The 17171-nt window shown below is 36.7% G+C and overlaps 1 protein-coding gene across 1 annotated transcript in view; it reads right to left on the bottom strand.

Annotated features, from left to right (window-relative positions):
- The window catches only part of DTL (denticleless E3 ubiquitin protein ligase homolog), a 67909-nt gene that overhangs the window by 27278 nt on the left and 23460 nt on the right, over positions 1–17171 (bottom strand). Inside the window, exons 6-11 of the mRNA XM_023203810.2 lie at positions 14229–14294; positions 12194–12306; positions 10324–10397; positions 8881–8984; positions 8497–8601; positions 4925–5037 (exon numbers count right to left, since the gene is read on the bottom strand). Of these exons, the coding sequence (XP_023059578.1) occupies positions 4925–5037; positions 8497–8601; positions 8881–8984; positions 10324–10397; positions 12194–12306; positions 14229–14294 (575 nt within the window). The remainder of the gene's footprint in view (positions 1–4924; positions 5038–8496; positions 8602–8880; positions 8985–10323; positions 10398–12193; positions 12307–14228; positions 14295–17171) is intronic.

The following is a 17171-nucleotide window of genomic DNA, read 5'->3' as shown; positions in this document are numbered from 1 at the left end:
TATTCTCTTTCCATTTTCCTGAGGCTCTGAATCATGGCTCATTTGTATGAAGAAAGTGGAGGTGACTCTGGAATGATTATTTGTGAGAATGACTAACTAAACTTAATAGATTCTCCAGATTATAGTTAAGAGATCTGACACACTGATTGATAAGGTTATTCAACTCAATCATTAAATGGTTTAAATGGTACATATGCAATAATTCAAAAAGCAAAAGAATACAACGAGCAGAGTCTAACTTGTCTTGCTGAGTAAATTAAAATTTAACAGAAAGGAGGCTTTTTCCACATCCACAGGAACCTCACTTACTGCCTACTCCTACAATGGCACAGAGATAATTCGTTCTCACAAGGTAAAATATTTTAGAAAAGACTTTGAAGATCGTCTCTAACTATCCCAGCGATCACAGAAATTTTCCTTTCCTCTTCCATTTGGGAAGGCCCCAGTCTATTAAGTTTCTCTTCACCCAAGGTCCAAACAGGTCTGGTAGCAGCAAATTAAAAAGGAGAGGAAATCCTCAAGTCCTACTGAGCATCCCTGGTAGAAATACATTATTCTCTTCCATTGGTTCACCCTGCTTATTACCTCTAGCTTTTAATTTCATGATATTGGTCCTTTCTCAGTTTCTGTATTATTTATAATACCTAGGAGAACCTAAATGTGTACACCAAGGATTAAAATAAGTTTCCAAAAAACCCCCGAAATACACACCAATAGAATATATGCACATTTTTGCATTTATCTATAGGGTTTGAGAGAAAAAAGAAAGAGACCCATTAGAAAAACATTTTGGAATATGATAACAAGGTATCAATGACGACAGTAAAAGTCTAATCCAGGCACTTTACATAGCATTAAAAGTAGGGGGAAGATTCCTCAAAAAGTTAAACAATTATATGACCCAGCAATTCTATTCTTAGGAATAGAATGCTGTTCCTATATTCCCAGGAGAATTAAAAACCTATGTTAAACAAGAACTTATACACAAATGTTCATAGCAGCTTTATTCATGTCAAAAAATGGGAACAACTCAAATATCCATCAACTGACGAATGAATAAACAAAATGTGGTCTATCCGCACAATGCATATTACTCAGTCATAAAAAGGAATAAGTACTGACTCATGCTATAACATGGATGAACCTTGATGATATTAAGTAAAAGACGTCAGATACAAAATGCTGATTTTGTATGATTCCACTTATATGAAATGTCTGGAATAGCAAATCCATAGAGACAGAATGAGGTTTAGCGGGTGTTGGGGAGGAAGAGGGGATCAGAGAGTGACTTAACTGTTAAAGAATACAGGTTTTTTTCTGGTGTGATGATGTTTGGGAATCAAATAGTGGTGATGTTGGTACAACACTGTGATTACAATAGTAAGTACTCCATTGTAAACTTTAAAATGACTAAAATGGTGAATTTTATGTTATATGATTTCTATCTCAATAAAGAAAAGTTGGGGGAAGGGCATGTTATGGGTTAAAATGAGAAACGAATGTCTAACAAGTTTTTATGAACTTTTATGCTTTGATAGTTTAAGACTATCCTAGGGTATAGTATGACTACTTCAAGAAAGATTCATTTCTTCTAATGAGATTCACGTGACTTTTAAATCCTTCATTTTTATTCAAATAAGTTTTTATTTATGTCCCTACATTATTATAAGAACATTATCATAATTACATAACTTCATTTTTTAAAGCTTCCTTTCCCTTTTAAGTAGGAAGAAGACTATTAAGTCTAGGAGACACTTATATCCATGCATTTTGGAGATACTCAGACACAGAAGACTGTCCTCTCTTACAGATTCTACTTTTTGTAAACTAAAGACTTCAATTCAAGGCACAAGGAATCCCAAAGTTAAATCTCCTAAAACTATGAAGGTACCTCTAGAAGTAAATGGCTCTAACCTACAGATCTCATAAAGTTATTCTGTGTACTGAAACACACAAAGAAGATCAGCACTTTTTCTCACAAAATCTCTTCTCTGCCCAGTTGGAAACCGAGTCTAATCTTTATTTCTGCCATGAGATCATTTACACTTCCTAAAGTGTCAGGCTCAATGTTTCACCAGTCAGTGGTAGAATGACTATGCCAAATCAGTTTATTTATAACCACTTCGATGCTATTCAGTGGCTGTATCAGAAACAAACCAGAGAAAAGAGGATGGGGTAAGGGTGGGCCAACAGTTAGGAAATAAAAAAGGTATAATATTAAATCTTTTTAAGTCTTAGACCTCAATATCAGTCTGAATATATTATATTTCCCCTTTGCTGGGCAGTAGTGAGGATTAAAAAGCCATTCGTTTCTGTCTTAAGATACAAAACTCCCTTCTATTTTGTTTTCTTGTGCCCATGGGCTTTTGGCTTTTTAGCATAGAACAAATTCCAATACTTAAGAGAATTCTGACTTTTTAACATGTAGAAGAGCAATCTAACAGCCTGGATATTCAGCTTGAATGGAATTGCTCTTAAAATACTACTCCTCCTTTTTTTAATCATGGAAAAGAGAAACTGAGCCACCTCACTAGGCAAATTCAATTTTAGGAGGTACAAGCTTGCCAGGATCTCAAATATCAGAGCCTGTACACCGAGTTATGTGTGGACAGGCAGAAGAACATCACATCTGAACCACGTCATTCAACACTGACATGTGATCCAGCCTAGGAATTAAAAAAGGGTAACCCATGTATGTGGTAGCCACTGATTGGCTGTCTGAAAATGGCTTAGAAACAACGGACAACTATATTTAGTATATATCTTTAAAGGCAGGAAGTATTCCCTCAACCTTCACTCCCTGAAACAAAATTTTAAAAAGGCCTTTGCACTAGAGAAGAGGAAAGGACTTTAAGAATTGTCAAGAAAACTTTACATACACATAATATATAATTGTACACATAATTATGTATATATATAATTTAAAAATTTATTAAGAATTTTAAAACTGTAATTTTAAAACACACACGCAATTGTATACATAATTATGTACATATAATTAAAACTTATTAAGAATAATTTAAAAAGAATCATGAATGCGTATTTTTTGAATTATTCTTTACATGCTTTTTGTTATGTTTGGAAATTTTTTTTTTTTAAGAAGAAACAAACTTTAAAAGATACAGACCTGTGGTAGGAATAAAATCCTCTAGTTAAGTTGGGAGCCAAAGTAGAGAAGGAAACATAGGTAAGACAGTGAGCAAAGAAGAAAGGAAAAAGGTAGCAAAACAAGCATTAAGACCAAATTTGAAACTGAAAATTTAAAATATAAGAGCATTAGTGCCAGTGACATAACATTGTTAAAGTTAAAATCTCAAGTAAGAAGAATACTATAAAAAGGAAACTCCATCTTGTGATGGAGTCTCAAGTATATACTTTATAGGCAAATTTTCATTTAAAAATATAACGAAAGAAATATGCTTATAGAAAAAGGCAGGCCCAACATAGAAGCATCTTGGATAGAGCAATATCTCCACCTTGTGACTATTTAGGATATTGTTACTAAAATTTTAATAAAGCAGTGTTGCATTTTTGCAACTCTAGTTATATAGAAACCACTTTTTTTTGTACTTCCGTCAGGATTGGAAGAAATTAAACTGAAGAATTATGCTTCATACTAAACAGGTTTTACCCCGTCCTAAAAAAAATTAGCAATATTACTTTCTAGAGCTTGGCAGGATAAAGAATGATGTAACTTTCTCTTGAGAAGGGTTTGCTACTATCAAAACTATGGGATCTATGAAGTTTTAGACATTATGACTTTAAAACCCAAAATATGTGAACTCTAATCTTTGAATTCACCAATGTCAAAGACATTTATGAAGTTACAGGGAGATCTAGAAGATAACTAATTCTTAGTCATGGGTAAACAATGCGTTAATGATCATTCTCTGAATTCCCAGAACATTTCCATAATTAATTATTCCTTCAAGAGACATTTTTCAGTAATAAGTGCTACCTGTTGTGTAATATTTTTATTTTCTCCACTGGGCTTCAAATGGACAGCTTTAAATTTCTTAGCTTATAGTAGACACTTTAGAATTACTGTTATTAGAAAAAGTTAATTAAAAGATTATTGGTCAGGTGTGGTGGCTCACCCTGTAATCCCAGCACTTTGGGAGGCCGACTTGGGCGGATCACGAGGTCAGGAGATTGAGACCATCCTGGCTAACATGGTGAAATCCCATCTCTACTAAAAATACAAAAAAAATTAGCCGGGCGTGGTGGTGGGCGCCTGTAGTCCCAGCTACTTGGGAGGCTGAGGCAGGAGAATGGCATGAACCTGGGAGGCGGAGCTTGCAGTGAGCCGAAATTATGCCACTGTACTCCTGTCTGGGTGACAGAGCGAGACTCCATCTCAAAAAAAAAAAAAAAAAATTAAATAATGCTATTAAATATATAAAAATCGGATAAAGCAGCCATATCTACTTTAGTAGAGTAGATACTGAAGATCAGCTACTTGTAACAAGAGAATAAAGATTAAATTAATCACACAAATAGTTTTGAGTTTCTGTTTTGTGCAAGGCTCCATGGGTGATTCAAACACAGGATCCTAAGGCAAAATACTGTATTCTGAATGAGAGTTTGAAAACACAGGGCAGAAAGTCAGTACAGCATATTTTCCAGGATGCAAGAACAAAGTAGTTAAGGTTCTTACTACCCTCTGAATTCTCAATTCCTAATCATTTGTGAAACAGAGGATACAAATTGTCAATTTCTGAAGAGCTATGGCCCTGAAAGTGTCATACATTCTGTAGCAGAGTAAGGTTTCAGCTATATTAAGAGCTAAGAGCAACCTTTACTAAATATCTGATGTAGGAATAGTACAGTATGTAGTTACATTAAACTTACCTCATACTGGACAGAACAAATATTTGCAAGAATACTTCAGTCTAACATTTGTGGGTGAAGTTTAGCAACTTACCTTCCATATGTAGGCAGCTTCATCACTTGAGCCACTGACTAAAAACTGGTCATCTGGACTAAGGCTGGATTTTACATAAAAGGTAGAGTTCTGGTGTCCATTGAAAATAGCCACTGCCAGAGGAAAAAAAACAAATTGCTTGGCTCTTGTTATTTCTAGTGGTCAAATGGATATAGACAGCATATATATATTCTAGCAAGTTTTATCACTGTATTGCCTGTTGAAGCAGATGGTCTAGCTTTATCCATCAAATACAAGGGAACTGGACACTGGCAGAAAACCAAAACCCTAGAAGGAGGCTTTAGATTAGATCCAATCTCATGAACTCAGTCTGAATACTTGGTATGAAAATGGCGATATCAAGAGAAAAAAATTTGATGGAAAACATTTCTTAAAAAAAAATGCAGCCAATGTGCAACTGACAGTAAAACTTTGTAAGTTTTACATGCAGCCAATGTGCAACTGACAGTAAAACTTACAAAGTTTTACTGTCTTTATAAGAGGGCCTTTAATAAGACCCTCTCTCTCCAGCCCAGGGTAGGATTTCTTCCATTGCATAATATATTCATCTAATTTCTCCTTAGACTTCAAGCCTCTTGAGGATAAATTTTATGTCTTACTTTCTCTTCACTAGATTTTACAGTGCTTTGAACAGAGTAGATCTTCACACATTTGTTCCATGAATAGGAAACAAACAAACAAACAAAAAAAAAAAACAGTGAAAAGTATCATTTGAGTTCTGGAAAACTTACTACTAGCTTATCTGGGATGTGAGAATCATTTTAATCCAGCATTTTAAGTAGGCTGAATGGTGGAAGTAGCTAGTGGGGTAAACTATGTTCATATGCAAGGCACTAGATTAGGTTTAGCCTTCTCACTATCAGTGGCAAAAGGGCAGGTAACCCAATCTAGCATACATTCTTGATAGGTTCTTCTATCCTAAGAAGGTCAAAACCTGAGGCCTCTGACATTAGAACACTACTAGGAAATACAAGAGAAAAATCTCAATGTTTGGAGAATTTAAGGATACCTTTAGGCAGGAAAAAACAATCACACTCCAGACAGAAAAATATTAGTAGGGGACTTAACAGCTTTCCATAAGTGCTTACAGGAATCTCTTCCATTTTCTAGAATAAAGCTGGAAAAGAACTTTGTATTTATAGCTTTTAAGGAAAAGGCTATGCAGGCATAGCAAATACTCCTCACATCAGATATTTTTACTGTGAAAGTGAGGCAGGATATGAATCAATTTGTATATACGTATTATCACTGCAAAATAAACAAGCTCCTTTATTCTGAACATTGTTTTAAAACTGTAATTTTTAATCTTCCTCAACTCTGAACTATGAATGGAAAACTCTAGCCTGAATTTCCCACTATACCTGTAAGGATTTATTGCCCTCTGCTGGTCTAAGAAAGGCTGGTATGATATGCACTGTAAATGTTTAAACCTTGCTAAAAATCCTCCTAAAATGCATATTGGCTTTAATGAGCTCAATTTAATCTTGCAAAGTCATCCTCATGAACATCACTTAATATAACACCATAAATACAAAGCATGGTAGATCAAGTATCAAATCCAAGATCCTTTCAGAAGTTTTGAAAAGGACAACTAATTACAGGATGTTATACACACACACACACACACACACACACACACACACACACACGGTTGTCATTCAACTTTTTTTTTTTTTTTTTTAAGACAGGGTCTTACTCTGTCACCCAGGCTGGAGTGCAGTAGCAAGATCATGGCTCAATGGAGACTCAAACCTCCCAGGATCAAACGATCCTCCTACCTCAGCCTTCCGAGTAGCAGGACTATAGGTACATGCCACCACATTCAGCTAATTTTTTGCATCTTTGTCAAGATGGGGTTTTGCCATATTGCCCAGGTTGGTCTTGAACTCCTGGGGTCAAGTGATCTGCCAGCCTCAGCTTGGGTTTATAGGTGTGAGCCACCATGGCCAGCTGTCATTCAATTTTTAAGGAACAAATCGATCTGTTAATCTATTTACCTATCTATCCATCTGAGCAAATGAAATTAAATAGAATCACACAAAAGGTTTACTAAATTATTAGCGAAGTGTTTGACGGCAGAACACTAAACTCAAGGCCCTTTTCAGTGCCACATTGCAAAAAATTATATAGAAAGAGTTCTTGTACATCTGATAATATAATCAGGATTAGGTTTTATCTTTCAAGGAAAGTTTTTGATTAACTAAATTAGCAGTTCTCCAAGCTCAGATTCCATTAAGGAAAAGAGCAAAAGAAACACCTCTTCCCTTTTCTAAATACTATTGCTCTTGTTTAGAGAAAACCAGACCCAGTGCAAAGCATCAGAAATGCCGACTATGACACTGCCACCAATACTAAAGTCCTAATAAGATTGGAGTGACCTTTGGAAACTTCTGTAAGATCTCAGCTAAAATGACAAGTTCTGGGCCAGCACGGTGGCTCACACCTGTAATCTCAGCACTTTGGGAGGCTGAGGTGGGTAGATCACGAAGTCAGGAGATTGAGACCAGCCTGACCAACAAGGTGAAACTCCACCTTTACTAGAAATACAAAAATTAGCCAGGCGTGGTGGCGGGCACCTGTAATCCCAGTTACTTGGGAGGCTGAGGCAGGAGAATTGCTTGAACTCAGGAGGCGGAGGTTGCAGTGAGCTGAGATCGAACCACTGCACTCCAGCCGGGGCAACAGAGGGCAAAACTCCGTCTCATAAAAATAAAAAATAAAAGATAAAAAAATAATAAATAAAATGACAAGTTCTGTACTTGAGATTTCTTGATTATCAAACCATTTCACTTTAGTGGAAACTGGGTAACTCTGAGGATTGGTTATGGAATTCAAAGTGTTTTTGAAAGATCTATAGATGGGGAATAACCAGGCTACTAAGATGTAGCTTAAGAAATTGATGTTCTTAAAAATAACGTAACCCAATAACTCTCTTAAAGCATGCCTGAGGCTAGTGATTTGGAAGAGGGAGGGGAGAAGATTAAAAAAAGAGGAAAGCATGCTTGAGAAACTTGGGTTTTCTTTTTAAAACTATCATTTATTAGTTGTAAGTATCAGATTCTATTTTTATAGTTTTGAGGGAAAAAAAAAAGGTGAAGCTGGGGAAAACATCTAGAAATAAAAGGGCCTCTCTTTAACATTAAGGAGAAGGCTGATAGGCTGAAACTATTTTGGGGGTCTGAGAAATTCAGTCCCCTAATTTTAACCAGCAGCCCCTAAAGAGGACAAAAGCTGAGCAGAAGTGCTTTTTCTACTCCACAGCTTATTAAATCCAAATTGAGAGAATTCTAAATATAGGCCAAAGGGTATAATTTCAGGAGATATTCTAAATTAAAATAAAATTAAGTCACCATGTAAAGCACAATTCAGCTTACTTATGAAATCACAAGGAATGTACACTTAAGAAATTACCACCGGATGTAATCAAAGATGCCAAAGTCCTCATATGGCTTAACAAGTTCAGTTTAGAAGAAAACCCATTAAATTATCATTACCAAAAAAAAGCCCATAATGGTTTCCTGGTAAGAGAATTTGAATGACTAATGTCTTACCTGGAGAAGTCTTCAACCCAGTCATATTGAACATGTAGATGTTATCGTCTGTGCAATTAGCAAATAAAGTAGAGCCAGTGGAATCCAAAATCAGACTTGAATATCCTGGAAAAAGAAAACTTAAGTTAACATGTCCTGATGATGGTGAGTAGATTTGAGGTTAAAACGTACAGACAAAAATAGATCGTTCCTTAAGAAGAATCATCAGAATTCTTTGTCCCCAAAATATACACAAACCAAAAACATTCTTCTGAGTTTTTATCTTTTGAACTTCACATATTAGAAATTTTCATATCAATGTTACTGGAAACTAGCCTAATTTTTTTTTTTTTTTTTTTTAACAAAAACTCGTATCTCCCCCAAAAGACCTATACAAAGGCTTACCAAGTTTTCGAGTGCTGCTACCTGGGTACAGGAAAGACTTGGATGCTATGGGTTCTTGTCGATAAGCAGTATAATTCTTACGTAAATCCCATACTTTGATTATCCTAAAAACCAAGGCAGATAAATATTTTGTAGACCTTCTTCCAACCCCAAACAACTTCAATTACACTAAATGTGCAATGACTTTTAATCTAACTCTTCTGGCACATTAGCTAGGTACAGTGAGGATACTTCATTGGGAAACAAATCAAACTATCTTACACTGTTGTCTCCAATACCAGGCTTATAATTCTGACAGAACGGAAACAGATGTGATTTGACCCAGTGATGGGTTACTGGAGTTTACTCTAAGGGAACGGAAAAGGAAGATGAAGGCTGAGTGCCGATAGTAATTGTTCCATTGTTTTTAGAAAAAACACTTCCTAAGCCTTAATATTCTGCATATATCCTTTGATATCATAAGTAGTAAGTTCTGTCCCTGTGGTTACATCTCCATACATAACTCCTTAAATAATCTAAACAAATTGTTCTGTGAAATAAAGTATTTTTTCATTTCATCTACTGAGATAATTGTCTTAACCCTCTACTTCTAGCAATGAAGGCAACTTGAAAACACAGACCTGATATGAAATGACAGTATTCTTGGAAACAAACAGAGCAAGCTTTCACAGTCATTCACAAGCAGAACTAATAACCTTTAGATAATCCTTCATTCCTGCCTGATAATTTGGTTCAGAGGGTTTTAGTGCCCAGAGGACACAATGGAAATCCTAATTTGGTAAGCCATCATATTCTAAATTAAAAATTTTAAGGGAAGGATGCCTTGAGAGATATAATAAGAAGGAAGCTTAAAAAGAAAGCGTCTCCATTTGCAAAGAATTTATATTCTACAAAGCAACCAACCAACAAGCATCACAGAGCAGACTTATTTGGAAGCCAAGAATTCAGACTAATCATGGATGATAGGTATGTGAAAGTCATTAGGCCTTACTATCATCAATCTAGTTAGATTACTCCCAGAAATGTTAATTACATCCCCAGAATCAGATTTCTTCTTTTAGGATATTCTTAAACCTGAAAAAGATAAAACCCGAAGTAACAGAAATTTTACTCTTCAAAATGAGAATTAGTGACTAAATTATATTGCATAAGGCAAGCAAGCTACCCAGCCAGCTTTTCTAAGATAGCAACAGCAGCTACCACTACTCTTACGTGCTAGACAATGTGTTAAGCGTGACACATGTATTCTTTCATTTAATTATCCTTCAAGAGTCCTTCAACTAGGTATTTTCCAGTGTGATCTACAGTTCCTTCTCTCATTCGGGGTACTTGCTATGTTGATAGTTGAAAGCACACACATTCAATTATAATGAGACTATGTGACTGTACCATCACAGCTCATAAAAAAGATCTCGTCGGAAGAAATAAGAAATAGACTCTTACCCATCCACAGCTCCTGCTGAGACTAATGTATTCTCGTCTTGAAAGAGGACCACAGTAACACTTTGCTGGAAATCCTGATAGCACAAGAGAAGAAAATGATTCTATCTTGAGCATCATAATCTTTACCATCAAGAGAACGAGGTGCTAAAAAACGACTTTTCTCCCCAGACTGACTTAGATGAAGTCTTCTCTAATGAGCTCAATCAGATATATATGCTGACCAAGAGGTAATTTTAGCAAGGATCATTAAGTTTTAGTATATAATACTTCAACTTGTACTCAAGAAACAAACTGGTGACTGAAAGATTTTGCTTGTCTGAGCCTACTGCATCTAGTTAGATTCAGCCCTACTAATATGCTGTGTGTATCCTTAGGAAACTTATTTAACTTTCTTGTGCTGGTTTAACCTCTAAAATGTTGCTCTACCTAGATTATCATACAGGAGTATCAAAAGAATTATGAATAAAAGATTATTACATGCTCTCTGAAAAAGAGGCCCAGTAGAGTCTTACCTCCTAATTGCTATTACCTAACAAGTTATCTTGGCTCAGAACCGGATTAAATGTCTGAAATGTTACTCATTTTAACTTCATATGGCCTCCACTATCTGCCTCCATTCATGCTTGTGTCCTGTTCATGGTGTATAGTTTTAAGTCTTAATGTCTTAGCAGTCATACTTCCCCCAAAATATTAACTTGTACCCTACACACCAGGAATATAAAAAAAAATTAAAGTGAGAAAAAGGGCAATTTTTTTTAAAGAAAAAGGATATATTATGGGCATTGTTTGAGCTCTGACTGTAAGTTATTAGAGTGGTACTATGTTCTACTCATGTGTTTCTCAATATATTTAATAATATTTTGTCAAATACTTAAAAATAAGCTGGCCGGGCGTGGTGGCTCACACCTGTAATCCCAGCACTTTGGGAGGCTGAGGTGGGTGGATCACGAAGTCAGGATATCGAGACCATCCTGGCTGACACGGTGAAACCCCCTCTCTACTAAAAACACAAAAAATTAGCCAGGCATGGTGGCAGGTGCCTGTAGTCCCAGCTACTCAGGAGGCTGAGGCAGGAGAATGGTGTGAACCCAGGAGGCGGATCTTGCAGGGAGCCAAGATTGCGCCACTGCACTCCAGCCTGGGTGACAAAGCGAGACTCTGTCTCAAAAACAAAAAACAAACAAACAAAAAACAAAAAACATATCTCTCTGTAGTTTGTATTACAAAAACAACAGGTATTCTTTCCCCATAGAAAACTGCATCACAGTACCTAATATGCTTCCTCAAACTACTCCTCCCCCACTTTTCCTAATGAATTCCACTATACTATAGGGGTGTGTATGTGTGTGTAGAGAGATTTTTAGGGATGAGACTCAGTAAGGTGAATTTTTAACATGTGCCTCAGGCAACTCTGATGCACATAGTATTTGAGGTGATGGCTATCTCAATTACCCTGATTTGATCATTATACATAGTGTACACCCCCAAAATATGTACAATTATGTTATCAATTTTTAAAAATGTAGATATTGAAATTTTAAAAATAATAATCACTTGAAAGTTTAATGGCATGAAACAACATGATCTTATGTTTAATTCAATCTAATTATTTAAAACCAGAGTCAATGTAAAGATATTTATCAAGGCTACGTATATTTTAATTCCATCAATAATATAGGTAAATGTAATTATAATTCAGAAGAACTAAAAATTAGAATTTGAGAACCACAAATGTAGGCACTGAATAAGCAATAAACCATTGATATCAAATGAAAATCATGAAGATTCTCATTCACTTAATCAACAGCCTCCCATTTATTCTATCCTACAGATAAGATCTGCACACATGTATACATCTGTAAAACCTTACCACAGAAGGAGCAAGTCCTTTTGAATTCTGTTTCTTCTTGGGTTTTGAAGGGGTTTGCTTGTCTGAGGTATTGTGAGCTCCACTGATTTGATTCACTTGCCTATAAAACCCATCTGAAAGATATTCCAAGGAAATTTAGGTTTCAGGATTCTTACATGCTGAATACAACATGTGTACATAAAACTTCAATATTAAGTAATTTTTGACCAAACTGGTGAAATGAGAAGCCAGCAGAGCCAGCTACACTACATCTCCTGTGGTGAGACTATAATGTATAAAAAGGGAGAGATGTTTATAACAGCTTTAATAATTGCCAAAACTTGGAAACAACCAAGATGTCCGTCAGTGGGTGAATGGATAAACTGTGGTTCATCCAGACAATGGAATATTATTCAGCACTAAAAAGAAATGAGCTTGATAAAGCCATAAAATGACATGGAGGAAATGTGACTAGGGGAAGTAATAAGATCAGCGGTTGCCAGGGCTTAGAGGGAGATAGGGATGAATAATTGGAGCACAGAGGAATTCTAGAGTAGTGAAACTATTTTGTATGATGCTACAATGGTGGACGCGTGTCATTACACATTTGTCAATATCCACAGAATGTGTAATACTAAGAATATATAACACTAATGTAAATTATAAACTCTAAGTGACAGCATGTGTTGATATAGGTTCACTGATTATATAACAAATGTACCACTCAGGCATAGGATGTTGTTAGTGGGGAAGCTTGTGCATGGGCAGGACAGGGGCTATATGGGAACTCTCTATACTTTCTGCTCAGTTTTGCTGTGAACCTAAAACTGTTCTACAAAATAAGGTTTATTAAAATTTTTCAAATTAATTTTAATATATATTTCAAAATAGCTAGAAGAATGGGAGGCCAAGGCGGGCAGATTGCCTGAGGTCAGGAGTTCCAGACCAGTCTGGCCACATGGTGAAATCCTGTCTCTACTAAAAATACAAAAACTAGCAGGGCGTGGTGGCATGCACCTGTAACCCCAGCTACTCGAGAGGCTGAGGTAGGAGAATTACTTGAACCCAGGAGGTGGAGGGTGCAGCGAGGTGAGATCATGCCACTGCACTCCAGCCTGGGAGACAGAGTGAGACTTCATCTCCAAAAAAACAAAAAACAAAACACAAAAACTAGAAGAGAAGAATTGTAATGTTTCCAACACACGCAAAGAAAAATGTTTGAGGTGATGGATTTCCCAATTACCCTGATTTGATCATTTCATGTTCTATATATGTATCAAGATATCACATATACCCCTAAAATATGTACAACTATGTTATCAATTTTTCAAAATGCAGAAACTAAAAAATTTTTTAATAAATTAACTAAACGTGAACACTGAGATAATCATCATCGTCTGCTTAATGGCATCACCAGACAACCATGAGTTTATGTTTGAATTCAATCTAATTCTTTAAAATCAGGCCGGACATGGTGGCTCACACCTGTAATTTCAGCACCTTGGGAGGCCGGGGTGGGCAGATCACTTGAGGTCAGGAGTTTGAGACCAGCCTGGCCAACATAGTGAAATCCCATCTCTATTAAAAAAATACAAAAATTAGCCAGGCATGGTGGCAGGTGCCTGTAATCCCAGCTACTCAGGAGGCTGAGCTAGAGGAATTGCTGGAACCCAGCAGGTGGAGAGTGCAGTGAGCCAAGTTCATGCCACTGCACTCTAGCCTGGGCAACGGAGACTCCATCTCAAAAAAAATAAAAAAATAAAAATTCTTGAAAACCAAAATAAATTTAAAGAAATTTACCAGTGAGGCTGCATATTAATATTTTTAAGTCCATCAATAATGTGGGTAAATGGCATTATCATTCATAAGACAATATGAGATAAATACGTGAGTGTAATACTTGTAACACTGACAAAGATCCTGAGATCTGGAACAGTGAGCAGAAATGGGGAATTATGAGTACAAGCCCCCTGGTGGTAATCAGATGAAATCACTAACTCTTTCACTCAAAATTAAGTACAGGGTAATCCCAAATCTCTCAGAATTAAAATCTAACCTTTTTTGTTGCACCTGGTATCCCAGACCATAATGTTGCCATCTCTTCCACCTGTACAGAATACAGCTGTGGGGGAAATAAACACATTGAGAGGTTAACAAAACCAGTAAATGACACATATATTTCAATTTAAATTTCCTAGACTATCTATTACGTGCTAGGTACTGTATCTGGCACTGGAGTCAAACATTTAAAAATATATAGCTCAATAACAAATAGGAAAAAGGATTACGAAGAGCTTGAGATACTAATGTCGAACCAAAACTTTATAGAATCACCCCTCTGTAAATTTTTTAAAACCCATATAAAATATATAGTGGTTATAGTAAGAATGACAAGCAAGAGTCAAAATACAGAGTGCCTATTATTCTAAATGTTAGCTACTATCCCACGTTTTATACAAATTATCTCAATCCTTGCTATCAACCTTATTAGGTAGGTACCAAGAGAGGCACAGAGAGGGTAAGTAACTTGTAAAGGTATTCCTGGCAGTATGAATCAGCTTACACTCCAAACCTCTAAACTGTATTGGCTCAGTATAAAAATATGGATGCCGGGCGCGGTGGCTCAAGCCTGTAATCCCAGCACTTTGGGAGGCCGAGACGGGCGGATCACGAGGTCAGGAGATCGAGACCATCCTGGCTAACACGGTGAAACCCTGTCTCTACTAAAAAAATACAAAAAACGAGCCGGGCGAGGTGGCGGGCGCCTGTAGTCCCAGCTACTCCGGAGGCTGAGGCCGGAGAATGGCGTAAACCCGGGAGGCGGAGCTTGCAGTGAGCTGAGAGCCGGCCACTGTACTCCAGCCTGGGCGACAGAGCGAGACTCCGTCTCAAAAAAAAAAAAAAAAAAAATATGGACCAGATCCGTATGAAGTTTGTGAAAGAGGCTGCCTCTGGGATGCAATGGGATTGGAGAAGGCACTATAGGAGAACTTCAATTTATCTGTAAATATTCTTTAAAAGTAAGCCAAAAAACCCCCTGCCTCCTGTGTGAAAGAGTGAGCACTTAAAACTAATCCACTTGCGTTAGTTGTAAATGGGATAAAACACAAAAACAGCTACCTGAGGGCTCTGTGGAAACTGAATGAAAACATGCAATTTTGCTTACTGATACAAAATAGTTTACATATTTATGGGGTATATGTGATATTTTGATATCTGCCTAGAATGTGTTATGATCAAGTCAGGGTATCTGGTATCCATCACCTTGAGTACTCATCATTTCTACGTGCTGGGAACATTTCAAACTGTCTCTTCTAGCTGCTTGAAATATACAATATTTTGTAAGGTGACAATAGTCAGGTATCGAACAATGGAACTCACACCTTCTATCTAACTTTATGCTTGTAGCCATCAAGCAACCTTTCTTCATTCCACCCTCACACCCACTCACTTTCCAGCCTCTGGTTATCTATCATTTTATTCTCTACCTCCATGAGATTGTTTTAGCACCCACATATAAGTGAGAACATGTGAAATTTATCTTTTGTGCCTGTCTTGTTTAACATAATGTTGATGTGAATGACATTTCATTCTTTCTTATGGCCAAATAGTATTCAATTGTGTATATACTACAATTTTTAAAAACTCTTACTTGTTCGTTAATAAGATTGATTCCGTATCTTGGTTATTGTGAATAGTGTTGCAATAATGTGACTGCAGTTATCCCTTTGATACACTGTTTCCTTTTGGCTCTATACCCAATAATGAGACTGTTAGATCAATAGTAATTCTATTTTTTTTTTTTTTTTTTTAAGAAATCTTACTGTTTTCCATAGTGGCTGTACTAATTTACATTCCCATCAATAGTGTACAAGAGTTCTCTTTTCTCCACATCCTTGCCAGTATCTGTTTTGCTTAATAATAGCCATTCTAACTGGGTTAAGATGATATCTCACTGTGGTTATTAGTCATGTTGAGCAGTTTTTCACATACCTGCTGGCCGATTGTATGTCCTCTTTCATGAAATGTCTATTCATGCTCTTTGCCTACTTTTTTTTTTTTTTTTTTTTTTTAAAGACAGGATCTCACTGTCACTTAGGCTGGAGTATAGTGGTGTAATCACCGCTCAGGGCTCAGGTGATCCTCTCATCTCAGTCCCACCAAGTAGCTGGGACTACAGTAGGGCACCACCACGCCCAGCTAATTTTTTTGTTTTTCTTTGCAGAGCCAGAGTTTTGCCACATTGCCGGGTCTGTGTTTGCCTACTTTTTAATAGTTTTTCTACTGTTTGAGTTCCTTGTATACATTCTACATATTATTCCCTTATCAGATGAATAGTTTGCAAATACTTCCCATTCAAAAGGTTTTGGCATGCAGAAGCTTTTTAGTTTAGTATAGTCTAGTTTATCTATTTGTTCTTACTGTCTGTGCTTTCAAGTTCTTGGCCATAAAATCTTTGCCTAAACCAATATCCTGAAGTGCTTTCCCTAAATTTCCTTCTAGTAGTTTTGTTTCAGGTCTTACATTTAAGTCTTTATAATCCATCTTGATTTTTTATTTTTACTTTTTTTTGAGACTGAGTTCCACTGTGTCAACCAGGGTGGGATGCAGTGGTGCTATCTTGGCTCATTGCAATCTCTGCCTCCTGTGCTCAAGCGATTCTCAAGCCTCAGCCTTCCAAGGAGCTGGGACTATAGGTGCGCCTACCACACCAAGCTAATTTTTTGTATTTTAGTAGAGGTGGGGTTTTGCCATGTTGCCCAGGCTGGTCTTGAACTCCTGAGCTCAGGCAATCATCTGCCTTGGCCTCCCAAAGTGCTAGGATTACAGGCATGAGCCACCATGCCCAGCCTATCTTGATTTTCTTTAATATAGTGGGATAGAGGTACAGTTTCATTCTTCTGCATATGGATACTCAGTTTTCCCAGCACCATTTATTGTATGTTCTTGGTACCTTTATTGAAAAATCAGTTGGCTGCAAATATATGGATTTATTTCT

Source organism: Piliocolobus tephrosceles, chromosome 1 (assembly GCF_002776525.5).
Source record: "Piliocolobus tephrosceles isolate RC106 chromosome 1, ASM277652v3, whole genome shotgun sequence".
Taxonomy (NCBI): domain Eukaryota; kingdom Metazoa; phylum Chordata; class Mammalia; order Primates; family Cercopithecidae; genus Piliocolobus; species Piliocolobus tephrosceles.
The sequence above is the reverse complement of the archived record's forward strand: the minus strand, read 5'-3'. Positions and strand labels throughout refer to the sequence as shown.